Source organism: Atractosteus spatula, chromosome 7, assembly GCF_055471065.1.
Source record: "Atractosteus spatula isolate fAtrSpa1 chromosome 7, fAtrSpa1.hap1, whole genome shotgun sequence".
Lineage (NCBI taxonomy): Eukaryota > Metazoa > Chordata > Actinopteri > Semionotiformes > Lepisosteidae > Atractosteus > Atractosteus spatula.
The window spans coordinates 51479677-51492685 of NC_142712.1; the positions used below are offsets into that span (position 1 = coordinate 51479677).

At 41.4% G+C, this 13009-nt stretch overlaps 2 protein-coding genes across 2 annotated transcripts in view; one reads left to right on the forward strand and one right to left on the reverse strand.

Annotated features, from left to right (window-relative positions):
• Positions 1-905: 905 nt before the first annotated feature.
• Positions 906-2320, reverse strand: LOC148831369 (relaxin-3 receptor 1-like). The gene has a single exon (XM_088921948.1). The coding sequence runs from the start codon at positions 2318-2320 to the stop codon at positions 1076-1078; it is 1245 nt and encodes a 414-aa protein (XP_088778074.1). The 3' UTR covers positions 906-1075.
• Positions 2321-6357: 4037 nt separating this feature from the next.
• adamts7 (ADAM metallopeptidase with thrombospondin type 1 motif 7) overlaps positions 6358-13009 on the forward strand; it is an 88724-nt gene continuing 82072 nt past the window's right edge. Inside the window, exons 1-2 of the mRNA XM_088922382.1 lie at positions 6358-6490; positions 9420-9784. Coding sequence (XP_088778508.1) covers positions 6358-6490; positions 9420-9784 — 498 coding nt within the window. The remainder of the gene's footprint in view (positions 6491-9419; positions 9785-13009) is intronic.

A 13009-nucleotide genomic window follows, 5' to 3' on the forward strand; every position in this document is an offset into this window, starting at 1 on the left:
AAACCAATAACTAGACAGTATTAATTACAAAATAATTTCTTAACATTTTCGCTCTGCTCCCATATACCCACATTGTACTTTAATTGTTTGGTCTAACTCTCTTGGGAGGATTTTTTTTTTACCGCATATTAAGATTTCAGATTGTTTTCTTCAGATTATTTCTTATTTCTGCTGTCTTTCGAAACACTTCACCTCAGTTACAGAAAAATAGATGTGAAAGTTTTAACAGACAGTGAAGGGTTCGCTGATATGCTGTAGCGGTTGCTCATTCTTTAATAAGCTCGATTAAAAAGCTCGAGGTTCACTTGATGAATGACAGTTTTACATACGCGAAACAGAGACGCCATTAAACAGACCAGTATATTTTACCTTTAAAAGATTGTGTAGATTACAGAATATTGGGTATGCAACTTTTCGGTTTACATACTGTTTGATCGTGTTTTTTTTTTGTTAAGATTGCTGTTTTTAAAGCCTCTGTTAATCGATTTTGGGTTTTACTGGTAGAAAATAAAGGTTACAATTCTTTTGGTATAGTCGTACATGTATAGAGAAAGACAAGTCAGAAACCGTCATGCGCTAGTTGTTAAATGCCAGAAGCAGTGAATCTTTTCTAGACAGCACTTATCACACTTTTAACATGTCTTGAAAAAGCAACACCAGACGCGAATGCTTGCAATAGACACGCTGTAGTAGAAGAATAATTTGGCATATTTAACACTTTTAAATACAACAGTATGAAATATTACAATCAGATATACTTTAACAGATTTCCGTACATTTTCACGCCGGTCTTTTGATCTTGTTAGTGGCTGGCTGTTGAACGCTACATTCGTTACTTATCAGGTAACAGTTTGCACTGAACTCCGCGGCGGCTGTCCTTTTTCCTCAAAACTCAGTTCTGCTTTGATGCGACTCTGATCAGGTGTCGCTTCTCGTTTGGAACACAACACAAATGTCTCGCAATTGCGCGTTGCCTTGTGTACTTTACAGTACATCAGAGTTTGTGAGAGGATTTTCTTCTTTATATGGTTTCGTGAGCTTTCAAATTAGATCCTGCTCGCCGAGCGCTCTCGTTTTATTTCTGCATGAGGGCGCTTGAAGAAGGCAAAGTGTCACAGCGCCCGTTGAAGACCGACGTCAGTCTACACTGCTCGCTCTCAATGATGTGGAGAGGGATAACTACTTGTGTATCTTCATGCTCAGGTTTGAAGGAACCCGAAAACGGGCGGATGGGACAGGTGTTGGAAATTGTAGGGGACGAAATCCGCCAGAAAACATCCTTTAGCATCTTTCTGAACTCTCTTCTCATAAGGCAGTACAGAACAGGGTTCAAACAGCTGTTGGCATGAGCCAAGCAGACCGTGACGGGAAAGACGTAGGTGTGAACCATATAGTAAGATTTATCCCAGTGGACCGCATTAAATTTCACGAGAACTCCCCAGAACGTGATGGCGTGATTGGGCATCCAGCATAAGAAGAACGAAAGGACCACGATGGTGACGGATTTAGTGACTTTGGACCTTCGTTTTGGATTATTGTTGTTCATGCTGCGCTGTCGGAGGAACCGCAGGAGCAGCAGGTAGCAGACGGACACGATCAACATAGGAATGACGAAGGCGATCATGATTTTCTGCAGGTGGTATAGCGCTAACCAGTACTGACCATCGGGGAACCTGAGGAGACAGAGCTTTTCTCCGGCCACGGTGGTGACCGTTGAGAAGATGGCCGTTGGGGCCGTGGCCACGGTGGCCGAGACCCACAGCAGCGCGCTCACCCACTTCACTGAACAGGTGATCTGGCGGGTCCGGTTCTTCAAGGCCGAGGCAACGGACCAGTAACGGGTGACGCTCATGGCCGTGAGAAAGAACACACTTGCGTACATGTTCATGACGGTGATGGAGAGAATGATCTTGCACATCGCATCCCCGAACGGCCAGCTGAAGTCCAGAGCGGTGTCCACCGCCCAGAATGGCAGAGTCAGCACAAACTGGAAGTCGGTGACCGCCAGGTTGATAATGAAGAAGTTGATGGTGGATTTCTTTCTCCCTTGTCTCACCTTCATGAGGAAAAAGACCAGCAGGTTGCCCACCAACCCCGCAGCGCACACCACCGAGTACACCAGCGAGATCATAATCCTCAGAGCTGGGCTGCCGTCCGCCGTCACATCGATGTCGTCCAAATTGCTGAATTTGTGCAGGTCTGCCAAAGAAGCGTTCGTTGTCCTCCTGCTGTCGCTGTAGTTGAGAATGTCCCCCATCCTTTCAGGTAAAAATGCCACTGAGGGTGCTCTCGCCAGCACCAGGCTGTTTACTGATAACATCACCCGTGCACTTTACAACTTTTATTTTTCTAAAAACAATCTTGACGCTTCCTCTTTCCACACCTCTGTCACTTTCAGGTACAGGCAAAATATTTTTAAGGAAACGGGCTCACATTTTTTTAACATTTTCCCAGGTCAGCCCTGTGTCACGCATACCCGGTGATCACCTGCTACTGAATGAAAAGCTTCTAACACGAGCTTTTTAATGCAAGTGCGCTTTCTCGGAGCCCGCCTCAGGTAAGCGGGGGTTGGATAATATATTTTGATTGGCACGGGTGTCGGGCAGCGTAGAAAGCTGAAACAGGCTCTTAAGTCTTCATCCCACCAGATAGGATAAAAGCAGGCTGGGGCGTCTATAACTCCGAAAGAGGTGTTGTGCAAAGAGTTTGCCATGCCTGTTAGTTTATTACATCAGTCACTATATACTATACCGAATGCCGTTATGTCTATGCAGTTATGTCTATGCTTGTATACAGCCAAATGTTCTGTAAGAAACAAGGCGACGGATATCACAGTTTGATGGAGACTGTGATTTCACACCTAGTGTCAATAGAATGTGTTAGGCATTGGCTACTATTTGCAGAAAAGGCATAGGATACACCCATTCAAAAAAGAGCGTAAAACAGGCTTTACAATTTGTAAGAAAGCTTTAGCAACTGCAGTTTTAATTAGAATTTAGTCGGATAAGCTACAGCTTTATCTATGGATGGACACAAAATAGATAATTTCAGTATCCAGGGACTGGATGTTTTAGAAAATTATGTAAATGTATTCAGACCATTTCAGTTTCTGTAGTAGTTCAGGTGGGTAGCTGCGTCAGCATGCGTAGGCTGCAAAGGAACAAGTAATACTGTAGGTTTATTCCATGCTGCAAAGAGAAGAAAGGAAACAACGTTTCGGCTGTGCCTTCTTGGCTCCACAGCCGAAACGTTGTTTCCTTTCTTCTCTTTTCAGCATGGAATAAACCTTTACTTGTTCCATTTCAGTTTCTGTTGCTATATCCCTCGTTATTGCTTTTATATAATAATACCCCTCACCTTTAAGTAAATAATTTTTATTACGGTGATTTGGATTATCATTACGAATGTCACATCTCATACCTTATTAGCGATTAAAAGAAAACATTTAGAGCTACACCATGCTGCAGTTTCACTGATCTTTCAGGTCTTCCGCAGTACTTCAATTGCCGGCCTCGTGTATTCGCTAATTAGCAGATTCCCAGCTACTCGGAGCTACAAGAGGCGCTCTATGCGAGAATAGCTTGAAAAATTCTCTTTGACTGCAGAACGTTTCTGCTTGAGTTGGTATCGGCAGGGCTTCGTGCTCGGGGTGCTGAAGGAACAGCGAACTGATCTGGCCAAGCTGTGACAAGCCACAATGAAAACAATTCTAATTGAGGTTACAGGATGTGAGTGGCAATTTTTTCCAACGCAAATGAGACGAGAGCTACAGTTTTAGAGGTGTCTGTATTCCCTGACTAACACCGTCACAGCCTCATCACCAAAATCTCAGATGAAGCATCCTGACCGTATTGTACATGTGCGAGCGCTAAGGAACAGGGCGAAGACGGGGTTAAGGCAGGACAGATTTGTCGGATGTTCAACATTGAAATGGCCGAATCTGGTGATTAGAAGACCTGCGATGCTCAGGCTCTTTGTCTTGGCTGTGGTGCTGTGTCTGGACTGCTCAAAACTATTGTCCAGGTTAGCATCTTCCCAGAAGTTCAAAGAGCGGTCTGAGCGAGTCGTTCTTCGTGTAGAATTCGGAAGTCAATGCTGTCTAAATTTAAGATCCCTGGATGATTTCTGGTGCTGGATCTGGTGATGGTCTCTCCCTACTAAATCTCGGTTACGATAGGGCTTTAGGAAGAAGACCAGTTTCCATTTAATAATGTCTTGATTTAAATTAATGGCATCTGGTTCTTAAGTCGTTTCTCATCTTTTTTGTTTTGTTCTTAACACCCGAAAACGTATAAGCAAAACCAGTAAGAAACCTTCATTTGTTTCAAGGAATATTTCATTAGTTTTTTCTCAGGTTGAAGTTTCCTGGCTAATATGTTATCCATATTTTTGTACGTTGTCATTCCTTTAAGTTACCCACTATCCGAAATCCAAAATCAATGCTGTACACTGGCGTGTCATTCTTTGGAACAAACAATATATCGATCATCTCTGTTTCGATGTTTTAAAGGCGTTCATCGGTGACATTGATCTGTGCAGATGTAAAGCGTGCAAAGCAAATATTGGATTTGGAAAATATGGATTGTGTCTAAACAGAATGTATGTTGAAAATGAAATATTAATAGCGTAGCTAGCTTTCCAAGCTTTCCATGGACAGGGAAATAGGGCGTTCGTTGCTGTTGAAAATACCGCTCTCTTTTCGCTAGAGGGCGCACGGAACGAAGATAATCGCGGGTAAAAAATGAGCGCTGTTTAAAATGAGCGCTAAATAACTCAATTCAGTGAATTCGAATGTTAGAAGTCTGTCAATTAACACTACGATTATATGTAATATCGTACAATTTATACTGTAAAAAAAACATTATAATTTGACTTGAACGACAAGAGTTTTTGTCGGGTACACTTTGGTATTTCCAATCTAGCCACAGAACAGTCCTAGCTCATAATGTATTTCAGTCTTACTACAGCGCCGTTATCGCTTCATATTCACTGCATATATCGTAGCTTCATTTTTTGATAAAAGGCATTTTTTTTTACTGCTGTGGGTAATTGCTGTGCTGAATCACGGTCCTGCGGATGTACACAGACAAACGTCAGAAGAGCCCCCTTGACGAGTGCAGACAGTAAATGAATCTGACAAGCGCTGAATAGTTCTTCTCTGGGCTATAATTATAACTTACACTCGAGCCCGTTATGTCTGCATTAGTGCAACATTCTTAAAATAGCAATCAATATCAGTCAAGCAATTTACTATACGTTGCCACACAGAATGATAATTACCATGGGTAAAACTTTGTTTTAGGAACTTTGAAAAAACAAAGGCTAAAGATAGCGTTTGACTGTGATGTGCGAGCTTGCGTGTGAAAATCGCACAGTATTCATTTTCATATTAGCTCCTTCTTTTCCAGTTCCCAATACTTCATAATGGTCTTCAAGGCAGCGTAAACATTTCTAATGCTTTATGAATAGAGCAATTATTTTCCGCCTCCTGCAGACTTGTCCTAGTTCATATTATTATTCATAGCGTAATTTTGTTTTTGATTTATTCTTTTAGTTATTGACGATATTAGCGGTGTTATACAAATGAAAGTTTTTTTTTTGACCGCACTATCCCATTATAGCGAAAATAATCCAATCCAAAAATGAGTGTCTACAAAAAACAATTCTCGCTAAGAGAATTTCCCTTCTCGGTCCTAGACCAGAGTTTGGTTGTGTTGTCCTGGGACAATGTGCTCACACACTGCCGGGTCTTCCTGTGGCGAGAGGCGAGCGTTCTAGGACATCAATGAATTCCTTCTTTCTCCTTTGTTTCGGCACCGGGCTTCTTATCCCAAAGAAGCATTCACAATGAAGTCCTCCCACAGCGATACTAGCGTTATGAAGGCAGGGCGTTTCACATTCACAGTTTTGCTAACTTCTCAGGAAAACTTTTGAGCTGCAATAGTTCCACAGATTTGGGTGCTTTTAAGAGGAAGAAGTCTAAACCAAGTCAAACTAGCGAGCAAACAACCAAACGGACCTACTATTTGGGGGGGATGGCGAAACCCTATTTGCTAAGAAGTTTCAGCAAACTGAACAGAAAGCGGTGACAGAGGGTAACATTATCCCGATGACCAGTGAGCCCGGTACTCAACAGTATAGAACTCGATTCGTTCTCCGTTTTGCTTCAAAGAAACTGTAATCTTTTTGCGGTAGACTAAACCGTAGCGTTTTAACCTAAACTTGTTTGGCAACTGTTTTTCAGTTATGCACTAATCCTTAAAAAAATCCACCTTCTGCGAAATGACAGTCGGCTTTGCAGGGTTTAGGAATCTTGAATAACTTTTTTTTTTGTTTAACTCTCCATCTGCTCTAACAATGCTAGTTTTGTGGGACAACGAACCTACGGGCTCCAAAGTTTTCATACAAACTTGTGCTCGCTTCATGGTAGCGGCAGGGATTTTAGCTCTTGTGGGCAACGGCAAAACATTTGCACATCAACAAGATCGAGGTGAGTGACGTCCGTGCAATTAAACAACTCGAAAAGTTTGGAATTTGGAGCCCTTATTATCAACAACATTACGACATGCGACTCATTTCAACTGTTTTATTATTCTTTGAGTTTGTTTCGTGTTGCCAGCAGGCTTTTCTTTTTTACCTGAAACATACAATGAAGAACAAATCTTCTTGGGGTTTCGCATTTCGTAATTATTATTTACTGTATCAGTGCTTGGTGTGAAGAGAGAGTTCTGCTTAGCGTTGATCATTAGGCAGGTTAAAAGTAAATTTATAAACAACGTTCTTTATACAAATGAGCTAAAAAATGTTAGCACTCTGAAAGCACCGAGCCAGACAAGCGATTCACCGAGTTCACTTTCTTCGTTAGTCGTTTGCATTATTCACATGAAGTGAGTCCTTTCATTGCTTTTGCAACTTTGTTCTTCAAAATACGTTACATATTATATAATTCAGTGCCACAGGATTTTCCATTTTTACTGTTTTGTCGCAGGAGGCAAATAAAATGTATAAAATGGAATTGGAATACTCCGAACAAGAATGAGATTTGGAGTGGTGTGCGCTCACTCCTTGGGATCCCAAATGATTTGTAGAAGACACTTTTTTTTTTTAATCTATGGTGTTAGATAATGTAAGCCCCAGTTTGTACCAGGAAGATGTATTCCTTCCTTTATTCAGAATTCCCTTCCAGAAGAGGTTTTACGTGTTGTTTTCTGTAAATCAGTGCTCATCGGGACGTGCAGCTGTCATGCATTGTAAACGTTTTGGTGTTGCTCCTCCACAACACCTTATGTGGGGGTACAGACACCCATCTAATTCCTTGCAATGCTTTTCTCCACTTCAACTCCTGCCTCAGTCAGCCGTCAGCCTTCTTCGATGCATTCAGCCACAGGATTTTTAAATTCCAAATTCTGAAAGTTGTTTTTTTAACTGTGCTCAGGAAATGTTTTATTTCAAACTCCGTGGCTATCAAATTATTTTTCTTAATTTTTTTTTACTGTTTAAAAATTACTGCCTTAACACTAGTCTCCAGATAGCTCAAGTGCAAAAGAAGTGCTGATTTGACTTTCTTCTGGTTTAACCCCGGCACTAATCTTCACTCACTGTGCTCAGTCTTCTCTGTTATTGCTTTGTTTGTCCTGAAGTGGCATTAACCTTTGCAGAATGAGCTTACTACAGTACCTGCACAGGCAGAATCGGAACACTCTGTTCTTTTCGACATTCCAAAAAGAATTGACAAGTTATCCTAAATTATTCACTTCTTTTGAGGCTCCCAGAATAAGTGCTTTTCATTAGAATATATTAAATATAACATAAAAAGATTTGTTGGAATACTTTGTTGTAGATGCTATATTGTATTGCAACCATGCTGTGTCAAGATATAGTTTTTGTTGCAACATTATTCCTGTTCCCCATGTGTTTAGTACATTCTGAATCAGACAAGTGGGCAATTAAGCCAGAAGTGCTTTTTGGAACACTTGGGGGTAGTTGCACTGACCCTGTTTAGCGATTTCTGTTTAATTAACTTAAGGGTGGACCAGGAGAAGTGAAACCATTAGGTTAAACAATCTCTGGTGGGCTGAAAAAAAGATTTTTTCCGGATTTCTTTGGATTGTAAGAGAAATCTATGACCGACAGAATGCTGGGATGCAAAAACATTAAGGATTCTCAGCACCATAGCATGAAGTCAGTCAGTATTAACAGAAGTGACACACTGTTTACTAGGGGATCCTGATATTGATTTACTATAGTTCATTTGATTGGAAAACAGATGTACACTAAGATACAGAGTTGAATACTGTTAAAACATATTCTTCCCCAGTTTGCAGCAAGAAAATCCTTTTTGTGGTATGTTGGTAGCAGTCCATATTTAAATATCTTACACTCAGTAGTTACAGCTCAACTCATGGTTTATGTAATAGACAGGATCAGGGGCAAGTGTAAGTCTTTCTTTAAAAGCTAATGCTACATTAAATTATTAGAAGTGCATTTTTTATTTCTGGCTTGTGATGTCAAGATGAAAAGAATTATGTTAATGCCAGCTATAATTTTGCTGATTTTACTTTCATTTCCCATTTTGCTGGAGGACAGTGAACACTGTGATGGATAGATGCCAAATGAATAATGGACAGACCTTAAACTGTTTAAAGTGTGACGTTTCCTTCCTTTTTCCATCGCAGAGGTTTTGCTTTTTGTTATTGTGATGACTCAATAACATGGCAACTCGGGCGTTGTGATCCCAGATTATCAAGCGGGTTTTTAAAATGGAGCAGTGGTTAGGGTGTTGAACTTGAAAGTGCAAGCTGAGACGGGCCTGTTGTGCCCTTCAGCATGGTACCTCACCCAACCTGACCCATTAAAAATACCCAGTTGTCAAGACAGGTGCAAATTGAGTTCACTGACACTATTGCTTTGGACAGAAATATCAGTCAACTCTACAGATACAATAAATGGGCTGACATTAGTTCTTTGAGCTGACCGTGAGGTACAGGGAGCCATTTCTTTCACAGTGTAGTGATCTTCACGGTTCTTACTCTGTCCTCGGTGCCATCATTCTGTCACTGCTCACGTTGGCATTGTCAGCCCATCAGTCTTGGCCTGTAGCTGACCTCACTGGCACATGTGCGAGTCATTGATTCATTGTAGCCTGGAAAACAGAAAGATGCTTCATAAGCGTCTGAGAAAAACATAAGGTTCACAACACTTTCAGCACCTGATTACTGCATTTTATATCTAGGTTGCGGTTCCTATGCAGTGTTCCTTCTGACTCTACTGTGGGTGCGGCTTGTAAAATGCTGTTTGCTTCGTTCTGTCAAATAGACAGATTTTTCTGCTCCAGACGTGCACTTGACACATGGCCTGGTGAAGCGAGGAAGGGAGTTCTCACGTGCGACCAGTCACAGCCTCTGCTCTGTCCCTTTCAGACGGCGATCTTCAGGGACTGGGTCAGTACGAGGTGGTCCACCCCTCCAAGGTGGACGCCGTTGGGCGGTTTGTGTCCCACTCGCTGTCCCACCACGTGAGCCGGCTCCACAGGCGGGACACGTCCTCGCACGACGGGGGCACGCGCGTCTTCTACCAGCTACGCCACGGCAGGCAGGACCTGCTCTTCAACCTCACCTTCAACCCGCACCTTCTGGCTCCAGGCTTCGTAACCGAGAGGCGCTATGGGGGCCTGATGGGGGCCAAGATCCGAACCCACGGCCCCTCCCTCTGTTACTTCACGGGGGAAGTGTGGGACGAAGCGACCTTCCGGGGCAGGGCGGCGGTCAGCACCTGCAACGGCCTGGTGAGTCTCGGACCCTCTGGGACAGCAGCCGTGGGACGAAAACGACACGGCGAACTTCGGGTTGGAAGGAGGGGGGGAGGGGTTGGTGGAGGATGTGGGCCATTAAGGGGCTCACTCACAAGTCTCTCAAGACCTTGCACTTCCGAACCTCCAGTAAGAATCGGGTTGTAGGGAAAACGCCTCCGGCGTTTGCGCTGATCTGGAAAATAATGAGCTGAGCTGCATGATGGTGAAACCAAGCTCTCGTTCATAGTCCAGGCACGGATGGACGTGTGTAGGCTGTTAAATGTCTGGTTTTAATTTGCCCAGCTCCCAGTACGTAGTGCTGTCTGCTGTGAGGATACCAAGGAAAGGTCCCAATGCACTGATTCAGTGGTAAAACAATCAAAGAAGCAATGATATGTGCTGTATCTAGCAGCTTCTGTTGCACTCTGTTAAAAGATTGACATTTACCCCTCTCTCTGAACTTAATTATATGACCAGTTTTAAGATTTTTCTCTAAATAAAATAGCCCATATTTTATTAAAATCATTACAAGAGATTTAGCCAAAATTGTTTAAACTCTGTTTAACATCTATGGTGCGGCGTGCCAGGGAAATTATATTTTTGACTAAAGGCATTAGTCACTATTGATTGCTTTGTTTTTCCAGACACGTTTGTTGATTAAATGTTAAAATAATGACTATAGAGACTGTTTTTCTAACCATAGTACCATATGAATAACAAAAGCACTCATAACAGCTGCCAGAAAGTCCAAAGTTTGGTGAAACAGGCTACATCATTCCGTTTTGGAGACAGCACTGAAAACGAGTTTGTTGATTTGTAATGAATATTAATGTCAGAGCTGCCTGTTGTGAAGAATCTACACTGCAGGTCTATCAAACAGGGTCTTAAAGTATTAAGGTGTCATAAGATATTGGTCATTAACCATTCAAATTACGTACCAAAGTTGGAACAGTCCCGCTAGGCTAGGAAAAACTTCTGGATTCATACGAATTCCTGTCCTTTCAGACAAATAATGGAGTATAATATAGCACAAACCTGCCTGCAGCCATAGAATAATTAGCAGATTGTGGTGTTGTTAAAGCTTCAGATGGCATGTTGGCACAGTGGGTTCCCAGTCATGTTCCAGGAGAAAGCTGACAGGCCTCCTCTTGTAATTCATCTGTAATCCAGGTGTTACCAGATAATCATGTTGCCAAACTCTCGTAATAAATAGATTCAGACTGGCAAACTGGTGTTTAACTACGGACTGTTAAATGCTTGAATTTGTGTGGTACAAAAACAAAACGTGACAGCCATTTCTACCTTTGTTCTCAGAAATCTTCTTATCTCTGTCTTCTGAAAGGAAGAAGAGAGCTGACTTTTAGCGATTCGTAACTCAAAACACTTTATGATGGTTCTTTTATATAAAACCTTTTATGTTAGACACTTTGCAAAGTAAGGTAACAAAAGGACACGAGCATAACAAATGAAGACAAGATGAAACACTGTAAAACAAAATCTTACCTTATATAAACGAGTACAGTCTATTGTAAAAATCAAGAAAAGCCAGTTTAAAAGGGGTTTTATGGTGTCTTGGACAACAATCCAAACTCTCCATTTGTACAGGGTTGGGCATTCTAGATGCTTACTTGCAGAAGGCCCTTTGAACCCATAGTATGGTGCTCTGTTTTATGGACATTTAATAGCAGAGTCACTGCATCTAAGGTACCATAATGGGTATAGGTCTTATCTAGTGACAGAGTTAAGACCCTATTGTCAGTTTAAAAAAAAAACAAATCCTAAACTTTATAGGTAGCAAATTCAAAACTGCTAAAATAGGAATAATGAACTTGAACATACAGTAGAGGTCACAGCTAACAGAACCCTACCGTAATCTACTCTAGAAAACACACAAAACATGAACTCAAACCCCAGTAAGATAAGAACAGAATGGACAAAAGTCTGACAAGCACTTCTCTCTTATCATTAAGTTGCAAAACAACTTTCTGCATCCATTGCTTAATTTCTGCCAGGCAAGTAAATGGGCAGGGACAGCACCGACAGTGCCAGGCTTAATCTCTGAAGACATAAATCTAAATATCATCAGCATTAGAATCACCTTGCTGAAGTTCCATCACATAGACACCAGAAAAGGAAAGGCACCGAGCCATATGGAACACCCTTGCTTTTGACCAGACAGGTGGGATCTAAACAAATCAAGAGTAATTCCAGCTATACCGACACATCAAGACACCATGAAACCATCACCCACCTTATCCAGAGCCATTTTGGTTTCGGCAAAAATATCGGACTGAAAATATTGAAAGCACTGATTTTGTCAAATGCTCTTACAATTAAGATGCCACAACACTTTTTAACATTTTAGAGAAAGAAGGAAATCTAGAAATGGACACATAATTTGAAAGAAATGATAAGTTTTATTAATTCAACAAATGATTAATACTAGCTTATTTTGAGTATGGTGGGCACAGTTATGAATATCTACTTCAGATCTTTCCAGACTTTGTGCTTTGCTACAAATTTTGCTCCATTTTCATCGAACTTCAAATGAGTCACAGCAATCTTTCCAAAGTTTGAGAGTCCTGAAAATGTTTCTTTAGGGTGATGTTTTGAAACTTTTATGAAAATCTGTGTGTTAGCATCTATTACACACCAGTGCTTCTTTTAAAACTGCCAAAAGCCTCAAGCTGTCAATGGCTGTGTGTCTACTCAATAGGATCCAGTGAGGGAGAAAGGAGAGAGTAACACCTTTAATAATGTTTCCATCCACTGAGCCTCTGGGTATTGGGGACACTGAAAAAGGAAGCATCCATTTTGAAGCATCTCTGTGAATGAGAGCATAGAATAGATTTTCAGATGATATAGAAAGCCTCACACTGGCATGAAAACCACACAACTACAGGCCTGTGATCAAGTCAGCATTGTTGGGAGGGGGCTGTTTCATTTTCTGCTGAGATTAACATAACTCTTCAGTTATAAAACAAACACAGAAAGTTAGCAAGTAGCTGTTCAGTTGGAATCTATTTTTGTTGCATATCTTATCCTGATTGATTAATTTAGATCCAAAGAAGCAAGCGGTTAAGATTTTATTGTAACCTGAGGTCCATTTTTTATGGACACACAGCACTCCTGTACATTTAAATAGAATGCAAACAAAGAAAATGAAAAACATTGCACATTATTCTATTACAAAAAATAAGAAAAACATTGCACATCACT

Bases quoted from the DNA above. Each gene is read 5' to 3' on its own strand.
- LOC148831369 (XM_088921948.1), bottom strand. From the start codon at position 2,320: ATGTTATCAGTAAACAGCCTGGTGCTGGCGAGAGCACCCTCAGTGGCA.